The sequence below is a fragment of the Neolamprologus multifasciatus genome, chromosome 1 (assembly GCF_963576455.1).
Source record: "Neolamprologus multifasciatus chromosome 1, fNeoMul1.2, whole genome shotgun sequence".
Lineage (NCBI taxonomy): Eukaryota > Metazoa > Chordata > Actinopteri > Cichliformes > Cichlidae > Neolamprologus > Neolamprologus multifasciatus.
The window spans coordinates 4,192,302-4,207,068 of record NC_140439.1 but is presented as its reverse complement, the minus strand read 5'-3'; the positions used below and the strand labels follow the sequence as shown (position 1 = coordinate 4,207,068).

Sequence of the window (14,767 nt, the reverse complement as noted above, 5' to 3'; positions counted from 1 at the left end):
GAACAAAATAAACATCAGAATAAACTGTCATATGTAATGATGACTGACAAAGTAGATAACCTCTATATATCCAATCCTATCTTATACTATGTATGCATATGTATATAGATAGATTGGTCATCATCACATTACACAATATGCAATCATAAAAATCAGCACAGTGCAAAATAAATGACTTGACTTGATCATTTTGACCAGTGGGTCAAATACAGATTGTGTCTTCATCATTCTAGCATATAAAATTATTTTCACATAATACAACCACATAAAACATTTCTGATGGTCTGATGAGATCAGGTTATTCTTGTTAGTTCATTCCCCGCCTCTTCTGTCCCAGGGATTGAAACTGGCTGAACAAGATTTTGCACATACAGATTCTTTCAGACATCATGGAGGCAGGTGTATTTCTCCTGCTGCTGTTCCCATTGTTGGGGATTGTGTCGACCCTCAGCTTTTATGGAGACAGCATTAGTTTCATGGCTCCAGAGAAGGAAATGGATGGGACATTTAAGGTAATACAACATAAGAATATATGCTGAAACTTTCACTATATTCTTTTAATATTGAGATTTATCATGATATTGAAAGATGGGCAATATGGATCACAACACAGATTAGTTTACACTGAGTGTAATAATGCATATTTTTAAAGTAGTGGCATTTGCAAAAAGATCCTTTTTTAAAAAAAAGAAAATTAAGTAACCATACAGCCACGTCACCAGTTCTGAAGAAACCTAATTGGAATGCAAAACACTTGCATGCAATCCAAACTCTTGTGATGAAGAAAATAGTTAACACTTTCATGCATGTTGTGCAGTCATTTCAAAGCTTTTCAATATTTTTGTGAGTAAAAAACTTCAGAAATCCCAAATAGTGGATAGTAATGAAAATGTGCCATCTCTGTATCTGTTAAAAGAAATATACAAGAAGTGTGAGTTCATTTGTCTTTATTTTCTGTCAGATCTTGTGTTTGGACACATTCATTTTTGTAGTTAGGCTTCTGTGATATCACCATGTCTAATTAAACGCAACTATTTCTAATCTAAGACAGGACAGGAAGAAGACCAACATATAGAGTGTGAAACAGTTAAAAACAGAATAAATGAGGTTTTACATTTTTGTTTTTAATTAGGATTTTTATTAATTAGTTTATCAAGCATCACAGAGCTGGAAACATGGAGGAAATACATTTACTTTCCTTCTCCTTTTTGCTTTTTGTTTATTAAGAAGTGATAAAACGAGATCTCTAAAATCCCCTGACTAAAACCTTTGACTCTGAAATGAAGCAACAGGTTTAAACCTGGTTTTATCTGATGTTTACATTTCTGTTCTGAAAACTACAGAAATCTGCTCCTTTCAAAATACAACTATAGAATAGCTTTCACAGATGTTATAGTTTCTACATTTATAAGCATGCAAGAAACAACAACGACTTGGGGAACAGGGGTTAGGGAGTTGTTGTTATTTATGATTTCAGCCCCACAAAAGTTGGTTTGAAATCATGAAAGGAAATTGTTCAAAAACTTGGGGAAACTGTATTGATTTGAATATGCAAACAATGCAGATTTTTACAATGTGCACAGAAAATGTATTATTTTTTTAAACCCTCTAGGTGACCTTTTATCACCGGCAGAATGGCAAAAGTAACTGTCAGGATCAGTCATCTTTCTCGTGTGATAGTGGCGTATGTACAGGCTTTGACGAGTCGAGTGTCCTGCAAACAGACCAGGACAGCACAGGCCAAGGCCGCTGGTGCCAGTCTGAAGGACACACAACAGCAACCATCCCGACTAATAAGGCCTCCTTTTCTCTGAGGTAAGTCCAGGGCACAATAACACAGCTTATCTGATCGATCGTTTGCTAGTTACTCTGGCGTATCTCACAGACTGAAGAGAAGATTGTATTTAACAAGCATGATCTAGTACAACTTAAAAATGAAGAAGTTGAGGAAAGTCAGCCCACGTGCAGTGGGATCCGTAGTAAGTGGACTCGCACTGAGGACTGGCCGATACATTCTGAATTGTTACCCTATTATTTATTCTACAGGCTGATCAGAATTGATCTTTACTTTGAAAAACGATCTCTAAAAACAAAGGCTTAAAATGAAAGTATGACCACTTTTTAAGGAAGTACACATCACACCCTGCATTTTCCACAGCACAGTATCTGTCAGTGTTGATTTGAGAAGTGATATTCAGCTTCTCATTCCACCACGCATGCTGACTGCCACGCTTGCTGACTGCCACGCTTGCTGGGACACTTGAACAGAACACAAGTTTGGCATCTGGAATATTTTTGTTGGTATGACAGCCCAGCCTTTTACGAGAAACACTTATGTGGGAACAAATAAAAGAACAAAACAGGGTGTTAATTGTAGGATCGGAATGGTAATGGGATTAGTTTAGTGCCTTTCTATTCTCACACACACACATTTAGATGGTGCTTTTAACGATACTTAAGCACATTTACGCTCAGTCACACTACGACGAATGCATCGAGGGCAGCTTCGTGTTCACAATCCTGCCCGAGGACACTTCAACACATGGACAGAAGGAGCTGGGGATCATCTGTCCTTCTGATTGGTAGACGACCTGCTCTGCTACCTGATACACAGCTGCTCCATATCAGCTCCTCATATTTTGGAAACACCAACAAATCACAAATAAATGCAAGTATGTCTTGTAGTGATGTAGACATCGAGGAGTATCTCCACCAAAATACTCTCTTATCAAAGATGCGTATAAAATCCAGACCAGACAGTTCTTTCACTTCTCAGATGGCAGCCACTGTTGGTTCAAGTGACGAGTATAATTACGAGCAATGAAATGTTTCACCTCCTTTTCAGGGACTCTGGCTGCTGCTGGGTGTCTAATGTTGAAGGGGAAACCGAGTGGACAACATATGCTGAGCTGGACCTGGGAACTCGATCCGATACGCACACTGTCAACAGCTGTCCCGTAACAACAACAGTGTCTTCTCTGCGGTACATGCCATTTTTCTTATTTGATTCAACATAAAATCGTGAATCTGGAAATCTTACGTAAGCATCACTCGATGATTAGTTGTTAAATTACTGTAATATGTACTAATATGATGCCTGTTCTTGCAGGGTGCCTCAAAACTGTTTTTCGAGGATTCGTATTCTGGCACATGATCCAGATGGAGATGAAGTGAAATGTCGCTTTGCTACATCTGGTCCCACAAACTTCACTCTAGACGAGGTAATCCAGACCAAACGGGGGCTCTAATGACCTTCAATGTGGTCATCTGATGTAACAATCATTATAGCATTATAATCCACTAATTTTAGGCACAGCTTAATTAATCAAAATGTTGGTTTCATCAGGCCAAAACACATATTTTCCCCTGTTGCATCCATTGTTGTGTATGGATGTGAGAATGATCAAATTCTTGCAAAGAATAAAGTGAATGCCTGAGTGTATACGGCTCGCACTGTGGAAGACGGTATAACAAGATGAGTGCTATTGTGAAAAACAGACAATTACCATCAAATTTTATGCAGCTGTTAACCCTTCTTATGGGAAAGATGGGTGTCAGTTAGTGTCTGGCACCAGGACACTGGCAGCAGAGTCTCTGGGTCCTGTTGTATTATCACCGTTTGTTCTTTGTCACAGTGCAAAATGTACAAAAATGTACTTGTACATAGTGCATTTGTAATCAGTGAGCTACAGTGATTGGGTCGAGGTATTTATAAAGGTAACATACTTAATGGACGTAAGGTTTCCCATTGCATTCATCAAGATGAGCAATAATTTATCTTTCAGTGGTTTTAATGCTTTGATTGATCAGTATGTTCTGCATGTTGACAATATGGTTGATGTAATAGATACAAATTTATAACAAACCCATTAAAAAAATCAAATAATTTAACCAACTATCTCCGTTAAGCTCATCTTGTAATCTCATTACAATCATTTGCATTTGCTTACTTGCAAAGAGAGAGAATGAAATCTTTTTTTTTAAACTTTAAAAATGTGTAAAAGAAGATTATTGTTATGTTTTAAGCATAAGATCAGCTCTAATAGTATCCCTTTGGATTTATTAGAAGCACGTGTTTATGCACTGATAATCTGAAGGACCTAAGGGGGGAATCACATATAAGTTAGCAGAAATAGAATAGAATTTGTGCTGACTAGACAAGTGATAAAAGAAAAGAAACACAAAACTGACCAAATACAAAACAGATGAGTACTTTGAAGTACTCGAATGATGGTAGGACAAGGGCACACAGGAGATCAGGTGATTCAGCAAACAGGAGTGACTAGGAGTTGGACCAGATGAAACAGAAGAAATGAAACCAAAAGCAAAACGGTGACATAGTAACTATGTTTGGAATCCCGTCTGTTCCAAACTGATGTGTTTAATAAGCTCTGAGAAAACAACACCTCTGTCATGTCCGTTTGTTATTCGTGTCCCTTTAGACTACATGCATACTGACCAGTACAGGTGACATTGAGACTGGAATCCACGTGTTTGAGTTGCTGTTAGAGGACTTCTCCACCAACAACATCACTTTGACCTACTCAGACGGATCATCGGTGTTTTGTGAGGCCTCTGGCATGAACTCACCTCCTCTCTGCAAAGTAAAGCTGCAGTTCTCAATTGAGGGTAAGTGGTTCATAAAAGTATATGGTCAGTGTGACACAAACATAATAAACGTCTCACCCCAAAAATACTGAATAAAAACACAAGAGGAATATCAGAAACAAAGTCATAAATATCACAAAAACTCCACAAGGTCATGTGAAAAAGGTATTTTAAAACATTACCATTAAAACTTTATGTGGTTTGGTGATTATAAAAACAAAGAAAATAATGACTCAATACAATGAGCCCCAGTCTCCCCTCAAATCATCTTTTATTTGTGTTATAGGAGTTTCTCACATGGTGTAACTTGTATATTGTATTCTGATCTTTCAGTTGAAAACAGCAACAAGTCTAATCTATCGTTTAACCCTGTTTATTAAATGTACTAAATAGTCTAAGAATATAAGAGTATACAGTTTAATATAAAATAGTTTAATAAATATTCAAGACAAGTGAAATTTAAGTACAGTATTTGGATACATTTGTTTATTTTAGCTTCCAAAGTTGCTTCTAATGAACGCTTTAAAACCTGAACCATGAAATAACTGCCAGAAATCTTTAATTTTTTGATAATGAAGTGTTTGTTGAATCTTTAGACAAAATATATAAAAATATATATCAAATTTTAATCTGCACATATATGAGTTTTAATTTGTATCACATTTGCTATATAAGCCATATTTTTGCCATTTAGTGCTTAAAAACGTGTCATGCAATTTAAAGTAGAAGTAAAAAAACAAATCACGCTGATGATGTAAAAGTCTCAAAAACTCACAAAAACACGTATCAAATATGACACGCTGGGCTTTAAAGGGTTACATTTAAATAAACAAAGAAATTACCTATTTTTTTACACTTTGTCTCTGAAAAACTCAAATATGTTTCCTGTACGTTGGTGCTGACACAAGCAAGAGTCATTAATATCAGCAAAGCAAGGTTAACTAACTGGATAATTTATGACTTAACTGGCAGCTTGAAGACTGTCTCACGTTTTATTGTGATGTGGTGACTGACCAACCAACTCTAACTCAGAGAGGCCATTGTATGGCTGCACAATACCAGAAACTGTCAAGTCTCGTAGAAACAAAACTTACATTCTTTCTGCCTTGTTTGTGTTTTAGTCCTCCTGCCAATACCAAACTGTGAAGCCGGTCATGTGCAGCCCATATTCTTGTACAGAACCCCTTCACACGGTGATATTCTTCATGCCACTGTGGGCCAGACATTCGAGCTTTATGCTGAAGCTGAAGCTCGCCATTCCAGGTGTTTACTTACTGAAATTATTAATTATGGCACTAGCTTTCCCTAAACAAACACCCTGTAATGTTGATATAATACTCAGAGAATTTCTGTGGATTTTGTGTGTAATGTTTATTCCTTTCCCTAAAGCATCCACGACTTCCAGGTCAGTGGCCCCCAGAACATGACCAAAGTGTTCAAAGACGATGTGCTCGGAAAAGCAGAAGTCACTCTCAGCTGGACACCACAGCTCAGTGACCTGTACAGATATGTCCCAGTCTGCTTCACTGCAGAGACAAATGAGACGTGAGTGCCCTTATATAAAATCAAGATTTTAAAACAATAAAGATTATTCACAAGTGGAAAAAAAGGTAGACAGACGCCAATCTTCTCAGGAATAAATATCCAAGGAAAATCATCCCAAAGCCAGACAATTCTCAGAGTGAAAAATGATAGCTTGCTTGGAAGGACTGGCAACACAGCTGCAAAGTTGTATGTGAATAAGCCATACAACGTCTGGAGCAGTGTCGTCTAGACAGATGACACTAAAGTGGAGATTTGCTGAAACCCAAACACAGCATATTAGCAAAAGTGCCTCAGAACCATCAAGCACAGTGGGGAGAGCTGATGATTGAAGATGGTTTCGTAGCCACAGGACCTGGGCACCTTGCAGTCTTAGTCAACCATGAACTCCTTTGTATGTTAAAGTGTCCCAGAGTCAAATCGGTCAATCAAAGCTTGGTGAAAACTGAGTAAAACAACACAATGATCCCAAGCACAGTGACAAAACTACAGCAGAATGGCTGAAAAAGAAAGGACCACTACTCCATTGAAGTGCTGTGGTGGGACCTTACAGTTTTTCTTGATTGCTTTGACACATTTCTCACAGAAGGAAAGTCCTTCTCACCACTTTGATGCAGCACATTTCCTCGTACACATTACACATTGTCACACACTGCTGTTGTTTCCACACATATTTTACTACGAAAGGATTTTGCTACTATGTTGATGCCCTTCTCACTTGACTCTACAACTCATCAAAACAGTCACAACTCTAGATCGATCACTTCGCTGAAAACTGCCCAGCATTGCTGCTCACTGGATATTTTCTAATTTCTGACCACTCCCTATAAACCCTAGAGATTGTTGTGCGTTAGCACATCGTACATCAACAATGTCTGAAAACTCACACCGGTCCGTCTGTTATCAGCAGCCATGCCATGTTCAGTCATCCTTCAGCAGACTGTCTTCACGTCTACATGTATAAATGCTTTGAGTTCCTGTTGATGTGAAAAGTTGATTAGATATTTGGATCACTATAATGAGCAGTCTTCAAGTCAACATTACATTTAAGCTTGCTCTTTCCATATTTTCACTTAAATATCTTCCTTCTTTCTTTTTTTGTCATTAAGCCAATCAGAGATGAGGTGTGTTGTTGTCTTGGTGACCCAAGCATCTACCACACAAGGTTAGTAAACACCTGCTCTCTCTCTTGACAAATGAGCAGTGCGTGTAATAACTAAGTGCCATGGCAACAGCACAAACACTGCTGGCCATTTGTTCACTTGTGGTTCTATTTTGCTTCCCACAAAACCTCTTAAAGTGACAGTACTCTCTTAAAAAAATACATAAAAACAAAACCTAAACAACTTTTAAAACAGTGTTTTTCTTCTGTTTATGTCTATTACATATGTAAATGAATGTTTGTTTGCATTTTCTTATTCAACCTGATTTCCAAAAGATTTGGCATTCTGTAAAATAAGATAATTTTGAATGAATAAAGTTGGGACAGGGCAATATTTACCTTTTTTAACAGTCCCAAAGATCAGTTGTTAGGAGTGTTGTCCCAGTCTTCTCTGATATAGGATTCTAACTGCACAACAGACCCAAGTCTCATTTGTTGTGTGTTTCACTTCCTGTTATAACAAATGTATTTAGTTGGTAACTGCAGGCAGGCCAGTTCAGCACACAAACTCTTCTGCTATGAAAGCATTGCTGTTGTAATACATACAGGATGCATCATAACCTCTGTGTTGTTCAAATATATATGTGTGGGAGCATGTGCTGGTCTAAAACCTGTTTTTAATGTAATATTACCCCGAGGGCTTAGAGATCACAATCTTCCAATATCTCAGCAAGAATCTGAGTTTTCTCCAGATTATTTTCATCTTTTAATATTATGTACTGTAAATAATAACAATATTCTGAAAATTATCATTGATTTGTTGACTAACTTTTTGTGCACATTGGTGATCCCCTGCCTTTACTTCTCGGATACTCTAACACAGCGGTCCCCACCCCCCGGGCCTCGGACTGGTACCGGTCCGTGAGTCGTTTGGTACCGGGCCGCGAGAGTTGAGGCTCAGGTGTGAAATGTATCGTTTTCAGGGTTTTTATCGGTTTTCAGCGTTATTTTGTTATCGTTTTTATCGTTTACTCGGTTTTTCTGGGTCTTTTCACGTGTGTTATGAATAAATTTTATTTTTTTCAGTACCGGTACTAGTTTTATTTTGTTGTATTTTTCCGCGACACCTTAAAGGCCGGTCCGTGAAAATATTGTCGGGCATAAACCGGTCCGTGGCGCAAAAAAGGTTGGAGACCGCTGCTCTAACACATAGGTGTCAAACTCTGGCCCACGGGCCAAATTTGGCCTGCAGCCTAATTACATTTGGCCCGCAAAGCCATACCAAATTACTATCAGAGCTGGCCTACTGGTATTATACAGCTAATATATATATTGTTTAGTATTAAGCTTTGCTTGTTCCATATTCAGTTTTTCAGCAAAACGTGTTTGAGTCCATAAGAAAAGATTCATTCTTAAATCTGGAGGAATAAATATATTTCAATAAATATTAATGTTAGCCTGCAACTTTGTTCCAGTTTTGAATTTTGGCCCACTGTGTATTTGAGTTTGACACCCCTGCTCTAACAGTTTCAAAATAGTCCTCTAGCTATTATTTTTGTTACCCTGTCTCTACTTTTTGCTGCCATCAAATTCAGTATAAGCTAAGATTTGTCCTAAAAAAGTGGATCAGTTTAAACCTGTAACATATTTTCAATGTGAATTTTTTTTTTTGATTTGCAAATCACTCTGTTTTCAGTTTACATGTTACACAGCACCTAGGCTTTTTTTAAATTGTAAATCGAGGTTATAAATATACTGAATAAAAGGTTTCATTTCTCATATTCTTTTAAATAATGTAATTAAATGCGTTTATAAACCCTTTTTACAAGTATAAGGTAAACGTTAAACACAGTTTGAGATGTAAATGCATACATGTTGGATATTTTAGATTTTGGTTTCAGTCCAGTATAATTTAGTGGTTTTCTGCTAGTTCTCTACACAAACTGACATAAATTAACCCAAAGATATTTCCTGTACACGTTTGTTTTAGTTAGATTTCAATATTATCTTTGTTATGTTTCAGTTTTATTATCTAATTAATATTGTTATTTTGCAGGTTTTTTCACATTTATTTGTAGCTTTTAATTTAATTATAACATTTATTTGCCGTTTTCTTTTTTCCTTTGTTTTCTTCTTTTATAATAGCTTTTTATTTATTTTTTAATGATTTTGAATATGAATATGTAGTAATCGTATGATAAAATACTTTATTCCTAATAGGTAGCTAATATAGATTGTGATGTTTACAGGCAAGGCGACGGTTCATTGCTCAGCCAATAAGATGACAGTGGCCCTTGATAAAGCTTCCATGCCTGGCATTGACGAGAACTTTCTCAAGCTGAGTGACCCTTCATGCTCGCTCACCTCCAACAGCACTCACATCATGGGTGCAATGTCCTTCAGCACTTGTGGGACAGAAATTGAGGTTTGGAAAAACATTTACATTTCTTTGTAGATAAAAAAATTTTTCATTAATGAAAAGCAAAAATTGAGTTTGTAAAATAAGCCAGTTACTGCACGTCGCAACAAGAAGAATATTGTGGCTCGATACACTGAACAGAACAACATCACAACCGTTGTTCATTATCCTCACGGCAACTAATTGCTTTTCCTTTGTTTGTCTTAAATACAGGATAAAGGTGATTATATCATTTTCAAGAATGTGATCAACTCCTTTGAGCTGGCTAACGAAGTTATAACTCGAAGGAAGACTGTTAAAATCGGTTTCTCATGCCAGTTTCCCAAAGCCATCAGCATCTCCAATTACTACAATCTCCACAATGCTGACTACATTTTCACTGAGTCCAACTTCGGAAGCTTTGGCTACACTTTTGAAATTTTCCACAACAGCAGCTTTACAAATAGAGTGGAGGCTAGTGCCTATCCAGTACAAGTCAAGCTGCTGGAGACTATTTTTATGGGCATCCAAGCTAGGTCAGAATTACCAAACGTGATGTTGTTTGTTGAGTCGTGCAAAGCCACTCCTGATAACAACCCTGAAAACAGCCTCTTGTACTACATCATCAGGAATGGGTAAGTGCTGATGCAAAAAAAGTGCTGTAAAATTTTAAAAATGCTTAAAATTCTTTGCAACTAAATTGTCGATAATATTTTCAGAGGAGTGTATTTTAGCTACATTAAATAGCAATACTAATTACTACAACTTACAATTATTAAATGTCATCTTCCATTTACATTGCTTCATACGATTGACCTAAACCTTCTTCCAGGTGTGTAGAAGACGAGACAGTAAAAATTTACCCATCTGATAAAACTGCATTCAACTTCGGAGTTCAAGCCTTTAAATTTACTGGAAACTATGACCAGGTAACTTTAGATAGCACCAAATACAAACCTCTAACCTATACAAAAATATTACTCACACAGTTATATACTGAAGAGTATATGCAGAACAAAGAAAATCCTGATATCACTGCTTTCCTGCTGTTTTGTATCCAATTTCCAAAGTGTGAAAAAGCTTGAAAAATTATTTTGGAACAGAATCAGCAACATTTTTTAACTTTTTTTTTTTTGATCAGGTTTGACTAATAACTATATACACATAGACATAACAAAATTACCACTGACATGTGAAGTGAACAACACTGGTATCACTTCATGCCATCTGTTCGTAAGGAGGAGACATTTGGGAGCAAATGAACATTTTGCCTTCAAGTGTAAGGATTTGAGCGAGTTAGACAAATTGTGATGGCTAGAACATTTCCAAAATTGCAGTACTTATTGGGTTATTGGTTTGATTAAACAGACAAAATGTCAAAAAAGGTGTCAGAGTGCACAGTGCATGGCAGTTTGTTGAGTATTGGGGATCTGATCAGTCAGGGTGCCCATGCTAAACACCGTCCATCACTGAAAGTGCCAAGAATGGGCACGGAGCAATGGAAGACGGTGGCCTGGACTGATGAATGACACGTTCACATCATGTGGACGGCTGGGTGCCTGTGCGTCACCTACCTGGGGAACACCTGGCACCAGGATGCAGTATGGGAAGAAGGCAAGGCAGAGGCAACAGACAATATTATGCTCGGAAACCTCGGGTTCAGTGAGACTGATTAGACAGTTGGATGAGTGATGAAAACTTTCCGTACAGGTCAGTTCTGCTTTGGCAGCAAAAGGGGGACCAAGACGCATGATCTGATATCCTCGTGTTGGTGTTGTTCCCAGATCATCATACTAAAGGTTGTTCCAGGATCAACATTGCAAGTGACCAATCAGAATGTTGACAGAATGTCATACTTTTGCGACTTCGGGAAAAACCGGCGTAAAACAAAAAACTGTACTTAAGCTGCGAGAAACCGCCTTTGTCCGCCGATCAACGGACCCTAACCCTGACCCTAACCCTTTAATAAACGCTAAGCAGGATTGATATTGTCCTTGCAACATTGGAATTTCATAAATGCACGAATGGGTTGGTGCGCAAAAGAATAACGTCACAACAATGTGATTGGTCACTTGCAATGTTGAACCTGGAACAACATTTTCATGATGATCTGGGAACAACACCAACACGACGATATCAGATCATCCGACCAAGACAGTATTAGGGAGGTGGTCATAATATAAGCCTGACTAGTGTACATGCAGTTTTTAAGTTGTGGCAACTACCTGGAAGCATTTCAAGATGGGTAACTGGTGGTTAGACAAGTGCTTGTTATTCCAAAGCCTTTACTCTTCCACATTACAGGTGTACATCACTTGCTCTGTAATCCTGTGTGAGCCTGAGAGTCCCTTTTCCAGATGTGCCCAGGGATGTCTGAAGGATCCATCACGCAGACGTAGGCGAGACCTGAGCGGGGAGACGGGTAGACACTACATTACCCAGGGCCCCCTGCAGTTTGTTGGGCAGCCTTTGCCTGATACAGCAGAGAACAGTCAGGATGTTCTGATGGAAAGGAGCGGCACGCTTCCAGAAGGTTAATCCAGGATGTATCAATCTACCTGTTTGATTGCCTCTCTGCCTCCTTGCTTGCCAGCTTGTCCAACTATCCATGTATTGATGTCTTTCAGTGAGTCCTCCACCAGCTTCTCCAGGCACAAAATCAAGTGAGGAAGGTTGGGAAATGAGGAAGATCTTCAGCTCCAACATCTCCACCGCAGTCTTTGCCAGCGCCTTCTTAGTGTCAGTGGTGCTGTTGGCCATTATGGCTCATTACTACGGGAAGAACAGAAGAGCAGAAGACCGCAAAGTTCTCATAGCTTCAGAATGGGAGAACTAAACCCAGTATTTACTCACAGTTGTGTTTGTCTCACTTTCACATGATCACTTTCTTCAAAGTCTGTGTTAAAACAAAATCGCATCAAAAGCTGCTAAATAGGGATGCAACAATACCAATTTTTTCAAACCGATATGATACCGATACTTGGATCTGAGTACTTGCCGATACAGAGTACAAAAAACGATACTTCTACCACACACACACACACACACACACACACAAATACAATTAATTGGAAGACAGGTTTTATTTTATTCCCTGCCGATAAAAAATAAAATCTTAATAAAAATAACCACAAAAAAATTTCAAGTGAAAAATAAGCACTTCTGTTAAATTATTGCAGAGTCTCCATATTGTAATTTTACAAAATATCACTGAACTATTGGCACTGTCTCGAGCTTTCAGAATAATAAATAAACACTTCTGTTTGGAATAAAATAAATACAAATTAGGTTTGAGAATAAAATAAACTTTTAAATTATTGTAGAGTGTCCATATTATAAACAAACAAACAAAATAATTATTATTAAATAAATAATAAAATATAAAAAATTATAAAATAAATAATAAATAAAATAATAATTGGCCCCCTAGTGGCCAATCTAAAAAACTACAACAGAAATGACAAGCCACCCTCTGATTAATGAAATAAGTTGGTATCGGTTCATGGTATCGGTTAACTTTTACGAGTATGAGTACGCACACATTTTACAGTATCGGCCCCGATACCAGTATCGGTATCGGTGCATCCCTACTGCTAAACAACCCTTAAAAACATCTTTTCATCTGAAAAGATGGCAGACATCAAATACTGATAGCTATTATGAAGCTTTGAAGTTGTACGCAGTCAAATATTTAAGTGAGTATCTTCTACTGTTATTCTTTATGTGATAATAACGTGAATGGGTAAAAACGAATTTAGAAGATGCTCGTTTGATTTGAACTGCACTGTTAATATTTTTTGAGTGTGGACAGGTAGTAGAGTCAGAATTCATTTTGGATGAAGGCTTCACTAGGCGGCAGCAGCAGAGCCTTTCTACAATTGGTCCATGACGGTGGGACTTTAAGACAGACTTGCTTAATTATCTCTTTTTTTAAGGTGATTAGTCTATATGTGGTGTCTTGGTCGTCTAGTCCTCTAGGCAAAATGATTACTTCTGATAGGGGTTGCATGTTAACATATCTAATACCTGTGCACTCACCAAAAGGCACAGACTTTAAAGTAATGTCAAGAACAATTTGTGACAATTCATGACCTTCAGTTCAAAGCTCGTCTCAACAGATTAGTTAGAACTTCAAAGCAACATTGTATTCAAAACTGGTTTTGCCAGATTTTTTTCATGCCATTATAGCATTGACTTTCTGGAAACATTCTGCTTTCTGATTTTCAACAAAAGCTGTCAACAAAATTCTCGGCCAGAAAGTGTCTTATAGCAACTAGTTTATGTACTTTATAGGAGCTTTGTTCTGTTACAAAACATTATTGTTTAAGAAAGGAGTGGTTTAGGCTAATATTTTGTTTAAAATACTAAGAGCTAAAAGCCAGCATGTTGAAAAGTTCCAAACAAACACTCCACTAGATTTGGTTCTCTTTCATTTAGACATATGTTTTCATAACTTTAAACAAAGAGTGAGATTAGCTGCAGATTCGGTGTTAGTGGTGGCGGCGAGATTGGGGATTGTTTTGGCTTACATAGAAGAAATGGCCACCCTTCAAAGACAACACATTAATGTCTGTAATGTCTGAAAGTGCAATAACATGTAGTTCTGTCATTTAAATGGGATTTACTGGTAATAAATGGAATACACTAGATTTAAATTCTACTTGAAATTGAAATCACATAATAAACACAATACTGGGTGTGTATGCATGTGGTTTGTTATGCGTTTTCATTTATTTTATATAAAATCTGTTATTAAGTGGGCTTGTTTATTTGGACATGAATGAAAATCCAAGCCAAAGTAAGATTGATGATCTGGACAGATTCTTAGAACATTCATATGAAAGGAGTGGCCTTGGCAGCATCTGACCAATCACAGAGGGGCCTTTCATAGGTCATATGACTCTTATTTCACAGAAAATTATCAGAATTATCCCAATTATACCACGTACGTCAGAGATCTTATGATGTGGTGATTAAAAAAATCCCAAGATCATAAAAATATACCAATAAACAGCAATTTCTTCAGTTAATCTGGTGATTTACATATTTTAATTCCAGTTAATATTTTTATCACTGGTTACGCTCTCAGTGAAACACACATAGTATTAATACAAAAA

General features: G+C 37.4%; 1 protein-coding gene across 2 annotated transcripts; it reads left to right on the top strand.

Annotated features, from left to right (window-relative positions):
• The first annotated feature begins 360 nt into the window (after window positions 1-360).
• Window positions 361-14,357, top strand: LOC146525147 (scavenger receptor cysteine-rich domain-containing protein DMBT1-like). Of its 2 annotated transcripts, XR_014873753.1 has the most exons (14): window positions 361-512; window positions 1,613-1,815; window positions 2,846-2,983; window positions 3,110-3,221; window positions 4,443-4,629; window positions 5,730-5,871; window positions 5,998-6,153; window positions 7,260-7,315; window positions 9,502-9,677; window positions 9,885-10,285; window positions 10,483-10,579; window positions 11,955-12,183; window positions 12,278-12,574; window positions 13,242-14,357. XR_014873753.1 is itself a non-coding variant. In XM_085157274.1 (13 exons), the coding sequence occupies exons 1-13, from the start codon at window positions 390-392 to the stop codon at window positions 12,484-12,486; spliced, it is 2,229 nt and encodes a 742-aa protein (XP_085013400.1). In that variant the 5' UTR covers window positions 361-389; the 3' UTR covers window positions 12,487-14,357. The 2 variants fall into 2 exon arrangements, 1 of the variants encoding a protein (XP_085013400.1); XM_085157274.1 differs by having other exon boundaries at window positions 12,278-14,357.
• The last annotated feature ends 410 nt before the right edge of the window (window positions 14,358-14,767 follow it).

Excerpts from the sequence above, each read along its gene's own strand:
- LOC146525147 (XM_085157274.1), top strand. The coding sequence starts at position 390 with ATGGAGGCAGGTGTATTTCTCCTGCTGCTGTTCCCATTGTTGGGGATT. Across the intron at positions 513-1,612 it reads AAATGGATGGGACATTTAAG|GTGACCTTTTATCACCGGCA; the intron begins GTAATACAACAT and ends TAAACCCTCTAG. Across the intron at positions 12,184-12,277 it reads GAGCGGCACGCTTCCAGAAG|TGAGTCCTCCACCAGCTTCT; the intron begins GTTAATCCAGGA and ends GATGTCTTTCAG.